The 17,342-nt window shown below is 43.2% G+C and overlaps 2 protein-coding genes across 4 annotated transcripts in view; one reads left to right on the forward strand and one right to left on the reverse strand.

Annotated features, from left to right (window-relative positions):
* Window positions 1-1,865: 1,865 nt before the first annotated feature.
* The window catches only part of NTAN1 (N-terminal asparagine amidase), a 29,795-nt gene continuing 14,318 nt past the window's right edge, over window positions 1,866-17,342 (forward strand). Inside the window, exons 1-9 of one of the 3 annotated variants that reach the window (XM_005872049.2) lie at window positions 1,866-2,209; window positions 2,286-2,351; window positions 2,647-2,755; window positions 5,073-5,146; window positions 6,243-6,296; window positions 6,844-6,897; window positions 7,967-8,064; window positions 9,748-9,861; window positions 10,261-10,588. In XM_005872049.2, the coding sequence (XP_005872111.2) occupies window positions 2,712-2,755; window positions 5,073-5,146; window positions 6,243-6,296; window positions 6,844-6,897; window positions 7,967-8,064; window positions 9,748-9,861; window positions 10,261-10,440 (618 nt within the window). In that variant the 5' untranslated portion in view covers window positions 1,866-2,209; window positions 2,286-2,351; window positions 2,647-2,711 and the 3' untranslated portion in view covers window positions 10,441-10,588. The other 2 variants (XM_014544402.1, XM_014544401.1) reach the window with 2 other exon arrangements.
* PDXDC1 (pyridoxal-dependent decarboxylase domain containing 1) overlaps window positions 11,386-17,342 on the reverse strand; it is a 37,200-nt gene continuing 31,243 nt past the window's right edge. The window contains exons 19-22 of the mRNA XM_014544403.1: window positions 16,302-16,420; window positions 16,129-16,225; window positions 15,020-15,124; window positions 11,386-13,183 (exon numbers count right to left, since the gene is read on the reverse strand). Coding sequence (XP_014399889.1) covers window positions 12,924-13,183; window positions 15,020-15,124; window positions 16,129-16,225; window positions 16,302-16,420 — 581 coding nt within the window. The 3' untranslated portion in view covers window positions 11,386-12,923. The remainder of the gene's footprint in view (window positions 13,184-15,019; window positions 15,125-16,128; window positions 16,226-16,301; window positions 16,421-17,342) is intronic.

A 17,342-nucleotide genomic window follows, 5' to 3' on the forward strand; every position in this document is an offset into this window, starting at 1 on the left:
CAGAGAAAAGCAAAAGTTGAGGAAGCTGAGGCTATTTTTATATCAGAAAGGATGTGAGTTTATAAGGTAGGGCTGTCTGTGGGTTTCCCCCCAGAGAACTTTGGCTAAACTTTTTTTTATTTCTTTAAGTGGAAGACAGAAGCAGCATACCATTTCTGCCTTGTGGCATTCTCTCTTCTAACAATCGATGGTGCTTTTCTCTGAAACTGTGTCAAAAAAGACCTGATTTTTGGTCTTGGGTATGAGAGTGATAATCAAATCTCACAAGTAGCTTTGCTTTTGGATGGTGACCCAGTTATGAAAAGACATGGTAAAAATTTGCCTTTACTCCTCCCTCTCCCTTTCCCAAAAGAACAAAGTTAAGGTAAGTATTAAAGGAATGACAAAAAGGAACTTCTGAATTCTCCTTTGTTATTTTGAACTGAGGTGAGCTGAGAAGTGGTATGAAAATGAAAGTGCTCCCTGATAAGGAGTGTTTTGAGTTTCAGAACAATCGGCCACATTTATTTCTCATGGACTTCTGCAGCAGGCAGAGGTGCCAGGCGGATCCAGTTCTTCATTGCAGTTCACTTAATTCTCAATTCCTTTCTTAAGTTGAGGGTTGGTCTCATTCTAATTGCTGTTTTGCTTCCAATTAATGGGAGTTTATTAAAAAGAAGACACTGTATAATTCATCGAGCTGATCATTATGCTTTTTTATATCTATTTTAGTAAGTACTAACTTAAATTCTCACCAATATGAGATATGGCAAGAAGCCTGTGTAAGATTATAAAAACATTGTCCAGTCTAGACAATACACTATATTACACATCTGGATAAGATTCTTTTTCATTGAGTTTATTTGTTGCAAGTAAGGAAATTATGATACTTAGGGTTGTATCAATTTGAGTTTTGGGAAAAAAACGTGTATTTTCATTCAAGAATTTAACCACTTAATCCCCCTCACCCCCTCAGGTTTACTACATAAGAATTTATACAAATATTCAGTTAGACAAAATGTGGACACCTAATATTAATCTATCCTTTTCATAGATTTGCTCATTTTTGGTTTTCTACTTTAATAACATAACTATATCATAGAAGATTTAGAGAATAGAGAGAAAACACCAGTAAATTACTTGAGTTTGCCCTGTTCTAACAACCATGCTCATATTGGTGAATTTCCTTCCAGGATTTTTTCCTAGGTACAGTAATGTTTTAGCATTGTTGTATTAACAGTATATTTATAGCTTTACAATTTTATAATTTTGCATCTTGCTTTTCATTGTACATTTCAAAACTATTTTCCCGTAGTCTTTATTTTCCATAACTGTACAATTAGTAGTTGTGAGTTGGTTCTGCATAATTTATTTATCTTTCTTGTTGATGCTCCCAGCTTTTTGCCATCCTAAATAACACAGGGATTTTGGATTATTTCCTCATTACGGATTTCCAGGAGTGGGATTACCAGATTAGGATTTAGGGAAGGTCTTAACCCCTCTACTTCTTTAAAGAAAGTAAAGAGGGGAGGGGATGTGGTTTCTGATCCACTGATCCACTAGGTCAGTGATGGAGAACCTTTTGAGCTCGGCGTGTCAGCATTTTGAAAAACCCTAACTTAACTCTGGTGCCGTGTCACATATAGAAATTGTTTGATATTTGCAACCATAGTAAAACAAAGATGTATATTTTTGATATTTATTTTATATATTTAAGTGCTATTTAACAAATAAAAATCAACCAAAAAAATGAGTTCGCGTGTCATAGGTTCGCCATCACTGCACTAGGCCATACAGTCTGATTCTCTTTACAATTGTAAAATCGTGAAGAGCCTCCTATTCTTCAGTAAGGAACTGTGAAAAAGGATTTTTGCAACTTATTCCATAGACACTAAAATCTTGTTTTATAGGATAAAAGAAAATAGGACTTTGTTGTTGCTTTTTGCATTGTTCCACATGATAGCTACTACTATCTTTTTAGTTTAGCCTTTCTGTCAAATAATACACACACCTCAGACCTACAAGTGTGTATTTCCCACTTAGGGCACACTTTGGCTCTCTCCACCTCTCTAGTTACTCAATCCTCACTAATTTCCATCACTATTTTATTTTTTTTTAATTAAACAGGAAAGAGCCAGACTTCTCAGAGGTCAGTCTGTTCAACAAGTGGGACCCCAGGGCCTTCTGTATGTTCAGCAAAGAGAGCTTGCAGTGACCTCCCCAAAGGATGGTAGGTTAGGAAGCAGTGAATTGGGCGTTATCCCAAAAGGCTATTGGATATTTTATTTTATTTCTTTTTTAAACAGGCTCCATCTCCATTCTGGGTTCTGATGATGCCACCACTTGTCACATTGTGGTCCTGAGGCACACAGGTATGGCGAGAGAGATAAAGGAAATCATTATTTAAACCAACCAAGTTTGGGACCATTAATTTCTCGATTTGCGTGTCCTGGTGTCCTACTGGAAACCTGACTCCGCTCACCTTTTCTCTGGTCTGCATGGTACCTCCCTGTGCCCTGGTCAGAATGGGTTGGCTGGGCAGCACAGTTTCTGTTTTTCCTTACAGGATATTCAAGATGAGGTGGTCCGAATGGACAGGAATTGAGTTGGCTTGCTTACTGAGTTCTCATCGGGAGTAACATGAGTCATTTCACCCTTGTTCTTCAGGTAATGGGGCTACCTGCTTGACACATTGTGATGGAACTGACACCAAAGCTGAGGTCCCCTTGATCATGAACTCCATAAAGTCCTTTTCCGACCACGCTCAGTGTGGAAGGTGAGCTCCGCGCTACTGTTTTGTGATATCGGGAACTTTGCACCCTTGTGTAGAGGAAATCGCTGCGGAAGCTGTCACAGAAACACAGAATGTCACTACCACAGTGGCTGTCTTGTTCCCCTGGAGCGGAGCTGGGCACAGCATGGCCCCTTGTCCTAGTTGGTGAGTGAGTGGGTGGGTGATGGGTACAGGCAGGGAAACAATGCTGGATTGTCAATGGAAGGTTTGACCTCGCACCTGTAGTTTTATGTTCAGTAATGTATTTTTAGATGTTCACATATCAGACATTGCTTTGTTATACCCCAGATGTAGTATCCCTTCATTCATTTATTCCTTCAGCAATTATTTATTGAATGCTCTGTATGAGCAAGAACTTGTTATAGGTGCCAAGGACATAGCAGTGGACAGAGTAGACCAAACCTGCCCCCATGGTGTTCATATTGTAAAGCAAGGAGGCATTCAATAAGCAAAATAGGATGTTAAACGGTAAACCGGACTGTGGGAAAAAACAAGACAGAGAAGGAACGGGAGACAGCTGAGGGACTAGGGGGGTACAGTTTTAAATGTCAGCAAAACAGTGGTTTCACCAGGGATTCCTTACAAGAGCTGATGTCTGACCTGGCCGTCCATCACAGCGTCTAACCCTCTCACCGGTTACAGGAAGTGTAACCACCTCCTTTCCACAGCTGCTGACACACTCAGCTGACCCGGAGTCACACAGCTAGCTAGTGGTAGGCCCATGACAGTCTGACCTGTGCTTGCTCCCCTGTCCCCTCTCCTTCCTCTCTCATCAGGCCGACTTTGCTCTCATTTTACTTGACGCCTAATGCAGCCATTGCATGAACTAGTCCATTCATATACAAGTTCTTAGAATCCCAAAGATTTAAAAAAAGCCTTTGTCAGTTTCACTAGTACAACACAGGTCAATTTTTAAATTTAATTCTACTTCCGCCTGTGTTGCTTCACTGGCGTGCCATCTATGCAGTCACAGAATGGACTTTTCATTGGGCCATGGATTACTTAGCTGGATCTGGCCACAGGCCCAACTCCGTGATTCTCGCAACTCAGTTGTGAGATATCCCTGGTCTGTTCATGGAACTGATTTGGTCACTCTGGAAGGTTTGCTGCACCCTGTGGCCCAGTGTCAAGCAAAGCCATGGTGACCTCTGCTCCTCTTACTTTAAATGTTCATTATGAGACCGCTTGATGCTTGGCCCTGTGCTGGTTTCTTAGAGATTCCAGTTCATTCCTCACGTCTATGTGAATAACAGCTGCACTTTTTTTTTTTTTTAGTATATTTTTATTTATTTCAGAGAGAAAGGGAGAGGGGAAGAGAGATAGAAACATTAGTGATGAGAGAGAATCATTGATTGGCTGCCTCTGAATGCCCCCCACTGGGGATTGAGCCAGCAACTCAGGCATATGCCCTTAACCGGAATCGAACCTGGGACCCTTCAGTCCACAGGCTGACGCTCTATCCACCGAACCAAACCAGCTAGGGCTACAACTGCACTTTCCAAAGCACTTGTCCCCAGGTTGTTTTAGGCTGTGCACAGGTCGTTAGCAGACAAGTGGGAAACACAGGCCAAACAAAGTTTATTTTTTTCTACCTGTCGGACTTCTTAGGGCTTTTCTTTGCTAGTGTGAACTATGATTCCTAGGGAGGGGTTACACTGGGCAAGATTTCCCCAAATTATTTAACTCCAAGAACACGTTTTTCTGTCTCATGCAGCTAACGTTCAGGGGGACACAGTGGATAATAAGCATGTGCTTTAGACAGAGACTCAGTTTCCCTCTCTGTGGGATGGAGATGATCATTCCTGTCTTTCCAGGAGAGGCGGGCATTAGGGGAGACAGCACTGTGGAGGGTCCACTGCAGTCCCTCCACAAAACGGGCTATACAGCGTAAGCCGTCTTCCCTTCCCACTCCTCCACCCAGTTCCTCTTTGGCGGAGACACTGAAGAGGTTTTCAGAGGTATCCTGCTTTGGGTGGGTAAACAGTGTGTAGAGGCATATTTTTCCTGAGCAGAGTTCCTCACCCTCTGCCTCGAGCGGCTCATATTTGTGGTAAGACAGAAACGCGCTCAGCCATCAGGGTTCCTGGGCAGGATCCCCAGAAGCTTGCCTGGCCTTGGCAGCCTCCCCATTTACCCCAGGGAGCCACACAGGTCTTCTGTGTGCAGGAAGGCTCAAGCATGGCCCAGAAGCGCTCTGTAGAGCGAGGGCTACTGAAGCTGAGAAACACCATGCAAAGCAAAACCAGTGCACAGTCGCTGCCTTGTGCTGGCCTCTGACCACATCCCATCTCTTTGCCAGGCTGGAAGTGCACCTCGTGGGCGGCTTCAGTGACGATAGGCAGTTGTCACAAAAACTTACTCATCAACTTCTTAGTAAGTTCCCTGTTCCCCCCCAAATTGGATAAAAATTTGTACCTATTTTTGCTTGGCTAGGAGTCCCAGTGAGGACACAAGAGGGGCACACCTTCCTGGAGTGACATAAACTGCTCAGCTTGGAATCTGACATCAAGACTGAACAGCATACAGCTACATTTTCAGGGGCTAATGGGGTGGGACAAGATTTTTTTTAACGACAGCAGTTGACATGCTCTGAATTCTGTAAAAACAGAACCACCCTCCAGGAAGAAATGTCCGTTTTAATATGTAGAAAATGAGAACACCGATCATACCATATTTTCCCTACTCAGTGAGCAAGTATTTTTTTCAAAAACACATATGTTCTGTGTTAACCATGAGGCAGTGAGGTAACAAATTGACACAGTACTGGAATATACGTTGGTACAACCTGCGGGGAAAGCCATTGGCATCATGGTAAAGTCTTAAAAAGGCTCATATCCTTGGACCCAGTAATTCCCCTTCTGGGAATCTATTCTAAGAAAATAATCTGAAATGTGCACAGAATTTATGTCTAAAGATAGATGGGCAGTGGAACATTTACAACAGGAAATTATCTAATGTTCATTAGTAAAGGAATAATTATGTAGCTATTAAATATAAAATGTCTACATGCTATGAGCTTAGCTGTGCATGGAAAAGTATGGAATACACAGCGTTTTAACTGAGATTATGGGCATTAAAATCCCATATACTTCTACCATTAAAAACCCATTACTCCTTATACTCTCCTGTATTTCCAAATTTTTGCAGTGATCAATTTTTTTATGACTATGATAACAGGAAAAATAGTTACTTAGGAAGAGTAAAAATCTTTAGAGTCATTTTATCCTCCCAAACCTCTCCAAATGAAGAGAGAAATGGAAAGCCTTGGTCACAGTTTCCTTTGGGCTTGAGGCTAGGAACATGGCTGTAACTTGGCCGGCCTGGTAGGCCAGGTGGTGGCTGAAAGGGTAGTAGAACAGAGATGGCTCAGCTGGCTTCCGTCCCTCCGTCCCCTTCTTGACTTGCTCAGCATATGTTCTGATAATTAAAGGAACTTTTTTGACATCCGGTTTTACAATTCTAATTGTAGGTGAATTTGACAGACAAGAAGATGACATTCACTTAGTGACATTGTGTGTGACAGGTAAGTTCTGCCGTCCTTCCCAAAATAAAGTTGTAGATTTCAGGGACGTTTTGCCCTCCCCCTTCAAGCAGGTCCTAGCATCAGTACCTCAGTCATAGAAGACAATTTGCCGATGCTTTGCTAACTTTTGTTCGGGCTTTCCCCATCTGCTGGTCCTGCCCAGTGTCCAAAGCCTGTGCAGCCTCAGTTGAGATGCTGACCCGCTTCAGTGCCACTCATCTTTCCTTCCCTGGGATTTTCAGAAGCCTGTCTGTACTCCGGGGCAGGCGAAGGGGCCACACCCCAGGTGGGAGCTGCCACCTTGTGTGAGACTGCTGAGCGTGTAGATGGCTGGGAGCCCCTACCTCTGGAGGTGGCCGTTTGTTCTGTATAAACCCGAGTGCTCTGGGACTCGGCAAGGAAACAGGAAAACCGTCCCTTTTATGGTCTGTTTTTTTCCCCCTTTAGCAGTGGGGGCTCCTTCTTGGCCTCTATTTTACAAAATGAAAGCAGTTGGTTAGTATTTCTTAAAAATTGGATCTTAAAATTTTTTTTGTTTGTTTGATAGAATTAAATGACCGGGAAGAAAATGAAAACCACTTTCCAATCATTTATGGCATTGGTGAGTAGTGTTTGAGGGTTGGAAACTGGCCACATGTTGACAAGGCAGGCTCCAGTGACAGGCGCTAGTGAGCCCACTGATGTCAGCATGTCACAGCCTTAGTTCTGCTGTGCTTGCTGGGGACCCTGGGCAAGGAGCTTATCTTCTCTAAGCATTATCTTCGGAAGAGAAAATGTCCTCATCCAGACCGGGAGGAGAGAGCCAGGAGCACCTATAGAGCACGGACAGCCACCAGCAATGGAGTGTTAGTGGCGCTCTTCTCTCCCGAGGGGGCCAGCTGTGCTTTTCTCCAGCCAGGGCGGCAGGGGCTGGAGTGGAGCATAATAATTTTCTGATATGTAGGGAATCAAGGGAGGTTTTGATTGAGAAGGGAAGTAAAACTATCAGATTAGAGAAAACCCAGAAACCTCCACCCTTTCGGGATGGTCCCTAAGACTCCAGAGGTACAGGATGAAATGCAGAGGGCTTCTACCATGTCTGTAATACTTCATGTATTTAGTTGTGGTGGTGGGTACACAGATGTGTTGTTTTCTGTAACATATATATTTGAAATGCGTAGTAAAAATTAGAAAACAAACAAAAGCACCAGACTTGGCCATGATCACAGGCCCTCTACCCCCAGCCATTTGCAGACACGTTTGGTCACAGGGCTGACCAGGAAGGCCTTGCCACGCACCTGCCTGAAGAGACTGAGTGTCTTCCTGTGGGGCCGGCTCTTGGTCTGGAACAGTCTTACCGAACCTAGTTCAGCTCAGGTCTCAGCCATTTTGAGTGAGGTACTTGGCTAAAAGATTGCATTGTCCCTTTCCAGGAAGGAGGAAGCTACAGGCATTTAAGAGTAATTTTGTTCAGTTTTCATTCTATTCTGTATTTGAGAGACTTATCCATATTCTGTTATGTATGGTGGGAGAACTGTAGGCCTGTGCAAACTTCCCATGGCCAGTGGGAAGTAAACATCATTACATAATGTCTTTCGTCAACTCAGTCATCCTGTTGTCCCTCACAGCTGTCAACTCAAACTTCCCATGTTTGTCTTTCATCAACTCAGTCATCCTGTTGTCCCTCACAGCTGTCAACGTTAAAACTGCAGAGATCTACAGAGCCTCCTTCCAAGATCGCGGTCCGGAGGAGGAGCTGCGTGCTGCACGAGCTTTAACAGGAGGACCAGTGAGTTTGGAATCATCTTTGTGTTAAGGGGTTAAGAAGAAAAAGGGCATCAAGCTCCAAAGCCTTATAGACCTTAGATATGAAAAGTTCATGTCAGCTTCTTTAAAGCTGTGAATTAATCAGGGGCCATCCCTCTCTCTCTCTCTCTCTCTCTCTCTCTGTGTGTGTGTGTGTGTGCGCGCACGCTTTTAGGTTATAAGCTCAAGACCCCAATTGATCAAAAGACCAATCAAATCAATTTAAAAGTCTGATTGCCTTAGGGTGCTTTTTAATTAAATAACATTTTTAAGTGATCTTTTTATTTTATATTTATTTTATTATTTTTAATCCTTACCCGAGGATATTTTTCCATTGATTTTTAGAGAGAGTGGAAGGGAGGGGGAAGAGACAGAGAAAGAGAAACATTGATGTGAGAGACACACATTGATTGGTTGCTTCCCATACACACCCTGACCAGGACCAGGATGGAGCCTGCAACTGAGGTACAGTACATGCCTTTGACTGGAATCAAACCTGGGACCCTTCAGTCCACGGGCAGACGCTCTATCCACTGAACCAAATCAGCTAGGGCTAAATAACATTTTTTTAATGTGTGTTTTGTTGTTACTGATTTCAGAGAGGAAGGAAGAGGGGGAGAGAGACAGAAACATCAATGATGATGAGAGAGAATCATCTATAGACTGCCTCTTGCACATCTCCTACTGGAGATCGAGCCTGCAAGCCAGGCATGTGCCCTGACCAGGAACCGAACTGTTACCTCCTGGCTTGTGAATTGACTCTCAACCACTGAGCCACATCGGCCAGGCTGAATAACATTTTAATTTTAAAGATTAGAAAAATAAAAACCCAAGACTGACATACCCCGCTTGAAGATTAGGTGAAAGAATCCTTTAAAAATGTGTGTAAAACTGTGAAAAGAATAGAAATAACATTCAAAGCACCCAAAAGAGATCTGCTCATCCATGAAATGCTGACAGTTTCATTGGAAAATAATGTTTGGATTCAGAGTGACCTGTTTTGCCAACCCTTTAACATTTTTAGAGTTCCTTTTATAATTTCTCAAGTAGTATCATAGCCTTGATTTAGCTAATATTCAGAATATATTTCAATCTCAGTAACCAAAATAGAACATTGGCGGGTAAGCTGACAATGACCATTGACAAATTTGAGAATTTAGGGAGTTAGTTGATCATTTGGTAAATTAGCATTTTTACAAATTGTTTTTCCTTTCTTTTGATGGGGCAGCAGGCATTGTGTAAAGTTGCAAGGTAACTTAGTTACTTGGGTATAAATAACAGGGCAGTGTTTTATGTAGCTATAAGGAACATGGACTTCAGTCAGACACACCTGGGTTTGAGGCCCAGCTCTGACACTTACTGGAAATGGGATTGTGGGCTATGTGCCCCATCTCTGAGCCTCAGGTTTTCAACCAAAATGGGGGAAATGTCATCTTCATGCAGGATTGTTGTCAAGACTAATATTTGTTACCCACAAAGTGCAGTACCCGACAGTTGGAAGTATTCAGTAAGTAGCAGCTCTTGTTATTAGGAGACATAATTGTAAAGAAGCTTATCATTCAGATAAATGCCTTAACTGCTAGACTACACTGGAGCATGCTTTAATGGTAGGGTGTGAGAAGCTGATAGCATTCCTTAAAATCTATCCTTGCAATGTTCTTTTCAGATGGTTAGTATTTACGATGCAAAGACAGAACAACTTCGTATAGGACCGTATTCCTGGGTGCCATTTCCACATGTGGATTTCTGGTTGCAGCAAGATGATAAGCAAATTCTAGAGGTGAGAATTTACAAGTTGGGCAAATCTTAACTCTCTGGACCCTGGTTCCTCATCTGTAAGAAAGAAAAGGGTTTAGACTAAATAATAGCTGCTTTCCCTTCATTGGGTAGTATTTATTTTTAGGATGCCACTGGCAGACCCCACTTAACTTTTGTATCAATGGAGATAAGTAATGTCCTGGGTAGACACTTGCATAGGTGAAGTAGTAAGCAACCAACTGCTCTTTTCTCATGAACCCAGTACACCTGCTCTTACGTATTTTACAGTTTACATGGGTTTATAGAGTGATCTGAGAACATCCTGATTAATGTTTAAGGAACACAGGGATATTTGTCATCTTTATCAAAGCAGGGAACAGAGCGAGGTTATTCTCTCATGCCTCATATCTTGTTTTTCCAGAACCTTTCCACTTCACCTCTGGCCGAGCCCCCCCACTTTGTTGAACATATTAGAACAACCTTGATGTTTTTAAAAAAATACCCATCTCCAACAAATACACTATTTCCTGGAAATAAAGCTCTACTCTACAAAAAAAATGAAGATGGCTTATGGGAAAAGGTCCCTTCTCCAAGAAGCTAAAAATAGGAATTACCAAAGAAAGCAACTTTTTGGCATGACAGAGACCATTGGTGGGGGTTGGACAGAATATGAATTTGGAATCTACATCCGTTGAGTCTTAGTGTCTTTCAAATGACTTTCAAAATAAAATCTTATTTTGGCAAAGGCATTTGTTACTTTTTGCTTTGCTAAAAAGTTGACATCCAGCTGTTCCTTTTTGGTTAGTGATAAGGGGCAGAGAAGAAGCCATCTGCTCACTATTCTATCAGTTATTTCAGTTACTTAGGTAATTCTAATTCTACCAAATTAGTGAATAAAGGGAAATTTATAATTGAGTCTGCTTTAAAAACAATATTTAAAATGCAATAAAGTTCAGTCAGAATTTATACATCTCACTGAGGGTGGTGGTTTTTTTTTGGCCCCAAAATATTTTAGAAGCATCAAATCCAAAACTGATATAAATGTACTTCTAGATGAATGAGATGAAAGGTTCAGAAAGACAAACAGGATTTGATCTCACTGTCCTGCATTATAATTATCTCTAAAATAGATAATTTCCCATGAGAATAAATTTATGCTATTAAAATTTAAAAAAAAAATAATTTCCAGGGGCTGAGTAATATTTTTTCTGGAAAGGGGGCGGTAGGCCAAATAAGTTTGGGAACCACTGTTCTAAATGAATGAGATGGAAGGTTCAGAAAGACAAACAGGATTTGATCTCACTGTCCTGCATTATAATTATCTCTAAAATAGATAATTTCCCATGAGAATAAATTTAATCTGAGTGTTACACAAAACCACTGATAAATCTGTTCTTTTAGGTATTCGGTCATTAAAATGCCCAAATTGTGATTATTATGCAAGTTATATTTTTCAGAAATCTTTATTTTTCTGAAGTTTCTGTCTATCCAAGAGGAAGTCATTATGCTTGACTGATAGTAAGATTTATGAACCAAACTCACTGGGAACAATTTCAAGAACCTTTATTGAAACCAACATTCAAATAGTATCTCAAGGGTGAAATTCTGTTTCAGCAAAACCAATTTAACAATTCCAAATATATATAAAAACATTTAAAAATTAATCTTGTTAAAGGTGATAATTTCCCCTTCCCCCATTTTAACTGCTATACTTCATTGCACCAAATAAACAGGGAAGACTTTGTTTAATCATCTGCACACACACAAAAAAAAGATAAAGGAAAATTGCATTTTGACAAATGCCAGATGTCAGAAATCACATCAAATCAGAGTGTAATTATAGGCTTACTGTGGTGTAACTAAGGCTTCCAATACTACAGTCCACAAACCCAGTGTAAATTCCCACCGTCTCAAGGTCTCTCAAGCCTGACTGCTGGACTGGAAGGCACGGGCCATTGCCTATGGTGAGTGAAGGGGTGCCGTCCTCTGGAAAAGTAGACATGGGCAGTCATGGAAGGGCTAACCAGTTACTTCAGCAGTAGTCTGGCTTGGTCAGCCTGAGAAAGCTTACTTTTCTCTTTCTTATTTGTGTGTTGGGCCTAAAGGGGTGAGCTGCTAGTGGAACAAAGCTATGGAAGCTCCCATGTGAAGCAGGTCAAAAGTATACTTATTTTAGAATTTAAATTTAACTGGGTGCTACACAGCATGTTAAATATTAGGCTTTTAGGAGTAGCATCTATTAGGTTTTCAGATATTAAACATAGAAATGTGCACAGTCTGTTCTCTTGTGCCAATTTAAAAGCTTTACCAATATTTAAAAATATACATATATATGGTCAAGAAGAGTCTTTACAGTTTCTCTTAATAGATGAGTCATTTAGTTAGTTTAGAAATAGTATATAAAGGGGGAAATGGATTTGTGGCAGAGGAAAGTCACAGACAGAAGCACTGCCCAGTCTAACTTGCTTGATGGCCTGCCACAGCTTGAGTGGACACAGTCCTTACTTATGTCTCCAGGGAAAGCAGCAGTTGGGGATGGCAAGAGAGGGCTTCTGACACTCTTATTTACAATTCCATTGAAACCCATTCTCTTTCAAGCCAACACGGTCCAGCTGTATACTGCAACCTGATCAAACTAAACACCAACTAAAATAGATGGCAAAGGAAGGTTGTCTGTCTCTCCTCTGCAGTGGTACAGCAGAGAACCCGGAGAGTTCTAAAGAAAGCTGTCTTACCAGAAAGTTATGTGTAACTAATAATTTATGTTTACAAGATAAGAGCATGTGTTTCAAGTGGCAGACACTTGACATTCTGAGTGTTCTTTGTGAATAAAAAGTGTTTACAGTAACTTGGGGGGAAATTATTACTACAGTTGGATAGACAGAAACAACAGTTGTTCTCTGTACCCATTACATTAGACAAATCAGTTACCCTGATTTTTTTGCACATACGTGTGCAAAAAGCCAGTTAAAGCACAAATAACAGTAATTTCTCTTGTATTAGCATGTGGCACAGTTCACATTTTCAGTATAACTATCTTCCATGACACAATATTCAGTACAGTCTCAAACCAAACACTGAATTTTATCTTAAGTTTTCCGGTTCTTCTACCTGTGGGCGGTCATCTTCTGAGCCCTGGGCTCTGTTCTGGAAGGTTCCAGTCTGCTCAGCTTCCTGAGGGGCGGGAGCCCCTGGGTGTTGCTCAGGGCTGTTAGCCTCCAGGGCCTCTTGTTCCTGCCCACTGGACAGGTGCTCCATTTTTTCTAAGTCTTCAATGTGACTGACTGAGCTTGTCTCGCTTAGAGCATCTGAGCCTCTTAGGGACTTTTTAAAAGGCTTCTGGCCTAGAGAAAGATGGGATAAACAGCACTGAAAATTCGATAAAGGATACTTCTGCAACAAAGCTATCTGTGCAACAAGAGATTGCTTTATCAATTCCAACCATTCAGTGGAAATCCCCAGAATTACTGGTTTGGAAGCATTTAAGTAATGAGACAAGAAAAGAGTTGATAATGGACTAACATGCTCCCAAGGCTAGGACTTTGGAGGTCACTCGTGAAAAGCTCAGGAGAGTAAACACCAGGTTAAACATGATGCCAGCTCGCAAGACCCTAACTTCCCCCTCGGGAGTGCTACAGAGGTATTCTTCCAAGGCTGAAGCCCAAGGCTACTGGAATGGTATTTAAAGGGACAGCTGGGCCCTAACCGGTTTGGCTCAGTGGATAGAGCATCGGCCTGTGGACCAAAGGGTCCTAGGTTTGATTCCAACCAAGGGCACATGCTTGGGTTGCGGGCTTGATCCCCAGTCAACCAAGGGCACATGCCTGGGTTGCGGGCTTGATCCCCAGTAGGGGGCGTGCAGGAGGCAGCCAATCAATGATTCTCTCTCATCATTGATGTTTCTATCTCTCTCCCTTTCTCTCTGAAATCAATAAAAATATATTAAAAATTAAAAACAAAAAAAGGGACAGCTGGTCTTAACTGAAGAGAAATGGAACTTTGGATTAAAGACCATGAAAACAAAGGAGTGTAGGCAATACCAAATGGAAAAACATTAAATGATGCAAAAGTCTATTTTCCCAAGAGAAATGTAAACCATTCTCTTTTTTATTTTGAGAGAGGAAAGGGAAAGGAAAGAGAGACAGACACATCAATGTGAGAGTGGAACGTCAATCGGCTGCCTCCTGAACATGACTCCTACTAGGAATCAAGCCTGCAACCAGGGCATGTGCTCTGACCGGGAATCAAACCAGCAACCTTTTGGTGCACAGGACAATGCCCAACTGAGCCACACCAGCCAGGGCCAACCATTTTCTTTAATACTAATGAACTCAAACATCTATATATATAAAAGCCCAGTGACCGTTAGCGTGGAATGACCAGAATGACTGGTGGGTATGACACGCACTGTGGCAGCCAACCAGCCGGATCCGGGCCATGATTGGCCCCACCCCCGGCCAGCCCGGCCCCCAATATCCCGATTGGGAGCAGGGTCAGCTGCCAACTGCCTGAGGCCCCTCCCCCCAGCTGGCCCCTACCCCAATTGGCCCAACACCCCTAAATCACTGTCTGGCTCCCTGGTGCATATACATTTAGTGCAAGCACAAGAAAATAATTATCAGTCCCTTCTGACCCAGACCAGAGTCTCCTGAGGGCTCTGCTATTACTGCAGCCAAGGTGTGGAATTCTCCCTCCATTACCCGCAGTCCCAGGACCTTCCAAGTTAGCCAAAAGGGCGACCTCAGCATTAACGGGATGGTGGCCCTTTGCTGAGGAATGTAGAGAGGCTGGGTGGGGATTTTGTGAAATTGCAGTGCCTTGCAGATTAGGTGAACTTTCAATCTCTTTTTAAATGGGGCGGTGAAGAGGACCTGCAGGCTGCCAGGAGGAACAGCGAAGGGTAGGCACATTCAAAAACAAAAACTTTTAAACAAACAGACTTGATATATGTTTGCAAACAACACATAAACAACATCATCTCATGGCACTTGAAATGCAAAACAGTTCTGTTGTGGGTTTTCTTTTGGCCATCCTTAAAGTATAATTAGATCCAGCTGGGGGAAAGCTATAGCTTCCAGCATTAGATCCCCCGCCCCCGATCAGCCCCCATTGGGGTGGCCGGATGGACCCCTCCCATGCACAAATTCATGCACTGGGCCTCTAGTGAAGATATAATGTACCTGGAAATCTGAGTTTAGTTCGAGTGCCTGTGGGGGTCTGAGGCGGTGTTACTCCTGTATCTTGTACTTTGTAGACATACGTGTGTTCTGTGGACTCCAGAGAGCCTGCCAGGGAAAGAAAGAGAGGGGTGGGTGGGTGGAAACTCCTGACACGGACTGCCTTGAGAGATGCTCCCATTCAGCCTTGTTCCCTACTGAGCTTCCTCCAGCCATGCAGCCTCACACAGACTAGTGGAGACTTGGGTACTCCTGAAACATGCTGGAACTGGAGAAAGCCACCTCACAGCTGTGCTCAGGAGTCCCGGCCCTGCTGGAATGTTTCATTCTTGTCTCTCCAGCTATCCTGTGTACACGTGAAGACAGCCAGCAGTGTGGCTGGCCTAAGCACGCCTGGAGAGCCAGGCCCAAGTGGGAAACACCCTAACTTCCCCCCTTGGAAGTGCTTTAGCAACAAGGAATGAAGGCCTCTTTGCTAAAGGCTGAGGCATGGCAGGTTTTAAAAGTCAGATTATCTCTGGTTGTCATATCGCAGTGGAGTCATCATTTCCTGGGGAAGGGACACAGGAAGGGGCCCTGGTAGAACAGGAAAGGAGTCTTGTTGGATATCATCTCCCCCAAACCCCAGCAACTGTTAGTTCTTGCTGGTTGCCTAGTTTGAAATCAAATAGTCCAGTGATACTGACCATGGTCTTCACTGGGCAAAGGCATTACTTTACTGGGCCAAACACTAATGAGGACTGCAATGTTCACACTGAAACCAAATGCCCAGACAGTCCTGAGGGCCTGAACAGCTGAGTGAACATGTTCTCACTGGATTCCAGGAAGAGAGATCTGCTGTGGGCAATGCGTATCTGCTTTTGGGCCATTTTAGCCAAGGGGTTAGGAGAAGGGAGAGGAGAGAGTCACAAGGGCAGGCAGATTCCTGGCACAGGACCCAGGATAAAGCATAGAAGGGAGAGGAGAGAGTCACAAGAGCAGGCAGATTCCTGGCACAGGACCCAGGATAAAGCATGGGACACACACAAGGCTTTTCGGCATGAGTGTGGGATCAGGGCATTTGGTCCAAACTCTCCAGGTACAGAGATCCGGGAGGAGGCTGTTGGTCCTACCTGCTGTTAAGTTAAAAGTTCTTCCCTTCTGTGAAGGCTGGACTGGAGAAAACCAATTCAGCACGGATCCTACTACAGGGATCTGCCGTAACACTCCCTGCAAAACAGAATGTTGCTCAACATCACCACCCTGTCCAGTCCGGCTCCCAGCCTGAGCCAATCAGCAGACTCACCTCTTCCAGAAGGCGCTCCTCATTGGCCTTCTGCAGTTGAACCTGAGCTTCCTGAATTCCTTTCCGAACCACTTCTGTCATGTTTTCCAGAAGCTGTGTTAAGACCAAGAAAGGCATTACTTGTCATCTAAACTTACTGCCTGGGGCCTAGAAGAACTATTAACACAGCACTGGGGACATTTTTCTAATGGAATTCTACAGTTTAAAAGGTCAGTGTAAAAATAAACAGAAAATCAAACAGAAGACAATAAAAGGCTCAAGGAGGTCTAGGCAGACAGACCTTGGTGACCAACCTCATTAGCCAGGGAACCGAGAGGAGAAATAACTATCCCTGTGATCTGAATGTCACATCATTAGAAAATAGACATGTGGCTCCTCATTCGTGGAAATGGAGTCAGAAGTGAGGTAGTCAGGTTTGGAAGAAACTGCAAAGTCCATTCAAGAATGAATCAAATGTCCTTCTCTTCCCCACCCTACCAAAAGTGACACACGTGACACGTTTCTGTCTCCTCTCAGATCAATCTTGTTTTGGTCCCTTTTCTCTCCTTTTGAGTGATTTCTAGTGACTCAAATCTCTGGTTTGGAGAACCAACTTTAAGCCTCAGAGGCCGCTCCTCCATGCCAACTGGTCAGCAGGAGCAGGTCTGTTACTGGTGGGAAGTTCGTTATCAGAAACATCTGTCTCATTCAGCCTCAGGACCCAGCTACAACCAGGAAGTGATCCCTGACCTTGTCAGACAGTGAAAGTATCTTTCTGAATGCGCAGCTACCGCTAACTTCTATTCTATAGCATTTACCACCTCACTTGGTTATATGTATCTCTCTCCCCCATTGGCTTGTGAGTTCCCCAAAGGCAAGTACCATGTCAAATCCACTTGGCATTCCCAATGCCCGGCACAATGCCTAATTCATAGCAAACATTTAAAAACTTTTGGGGAGCCCTAGCTGGTTTGGCTCAGCGGATAGAGCATCGGCCTTCGGACTCAAGGGTCCCAGGTTCGATTCCGGTCAAGGGCATGTACCTGGGTTGCGGGCACATCC

This window comes from Myotis brandtii, unplaced genomic scaffold (assembly GCF_000412655.1).
Source record: "Myotis brandtii unplaced genomic scaffold, ASM41265v1 scaffold363, whole genome shotgun sequence".
Taxonomy (NCBI): Eukaryota; Metazoa; Chordata; class Mammalia; order Chiroptera; family Vespertilionidae; genus Myotis; species Myotis brandtii.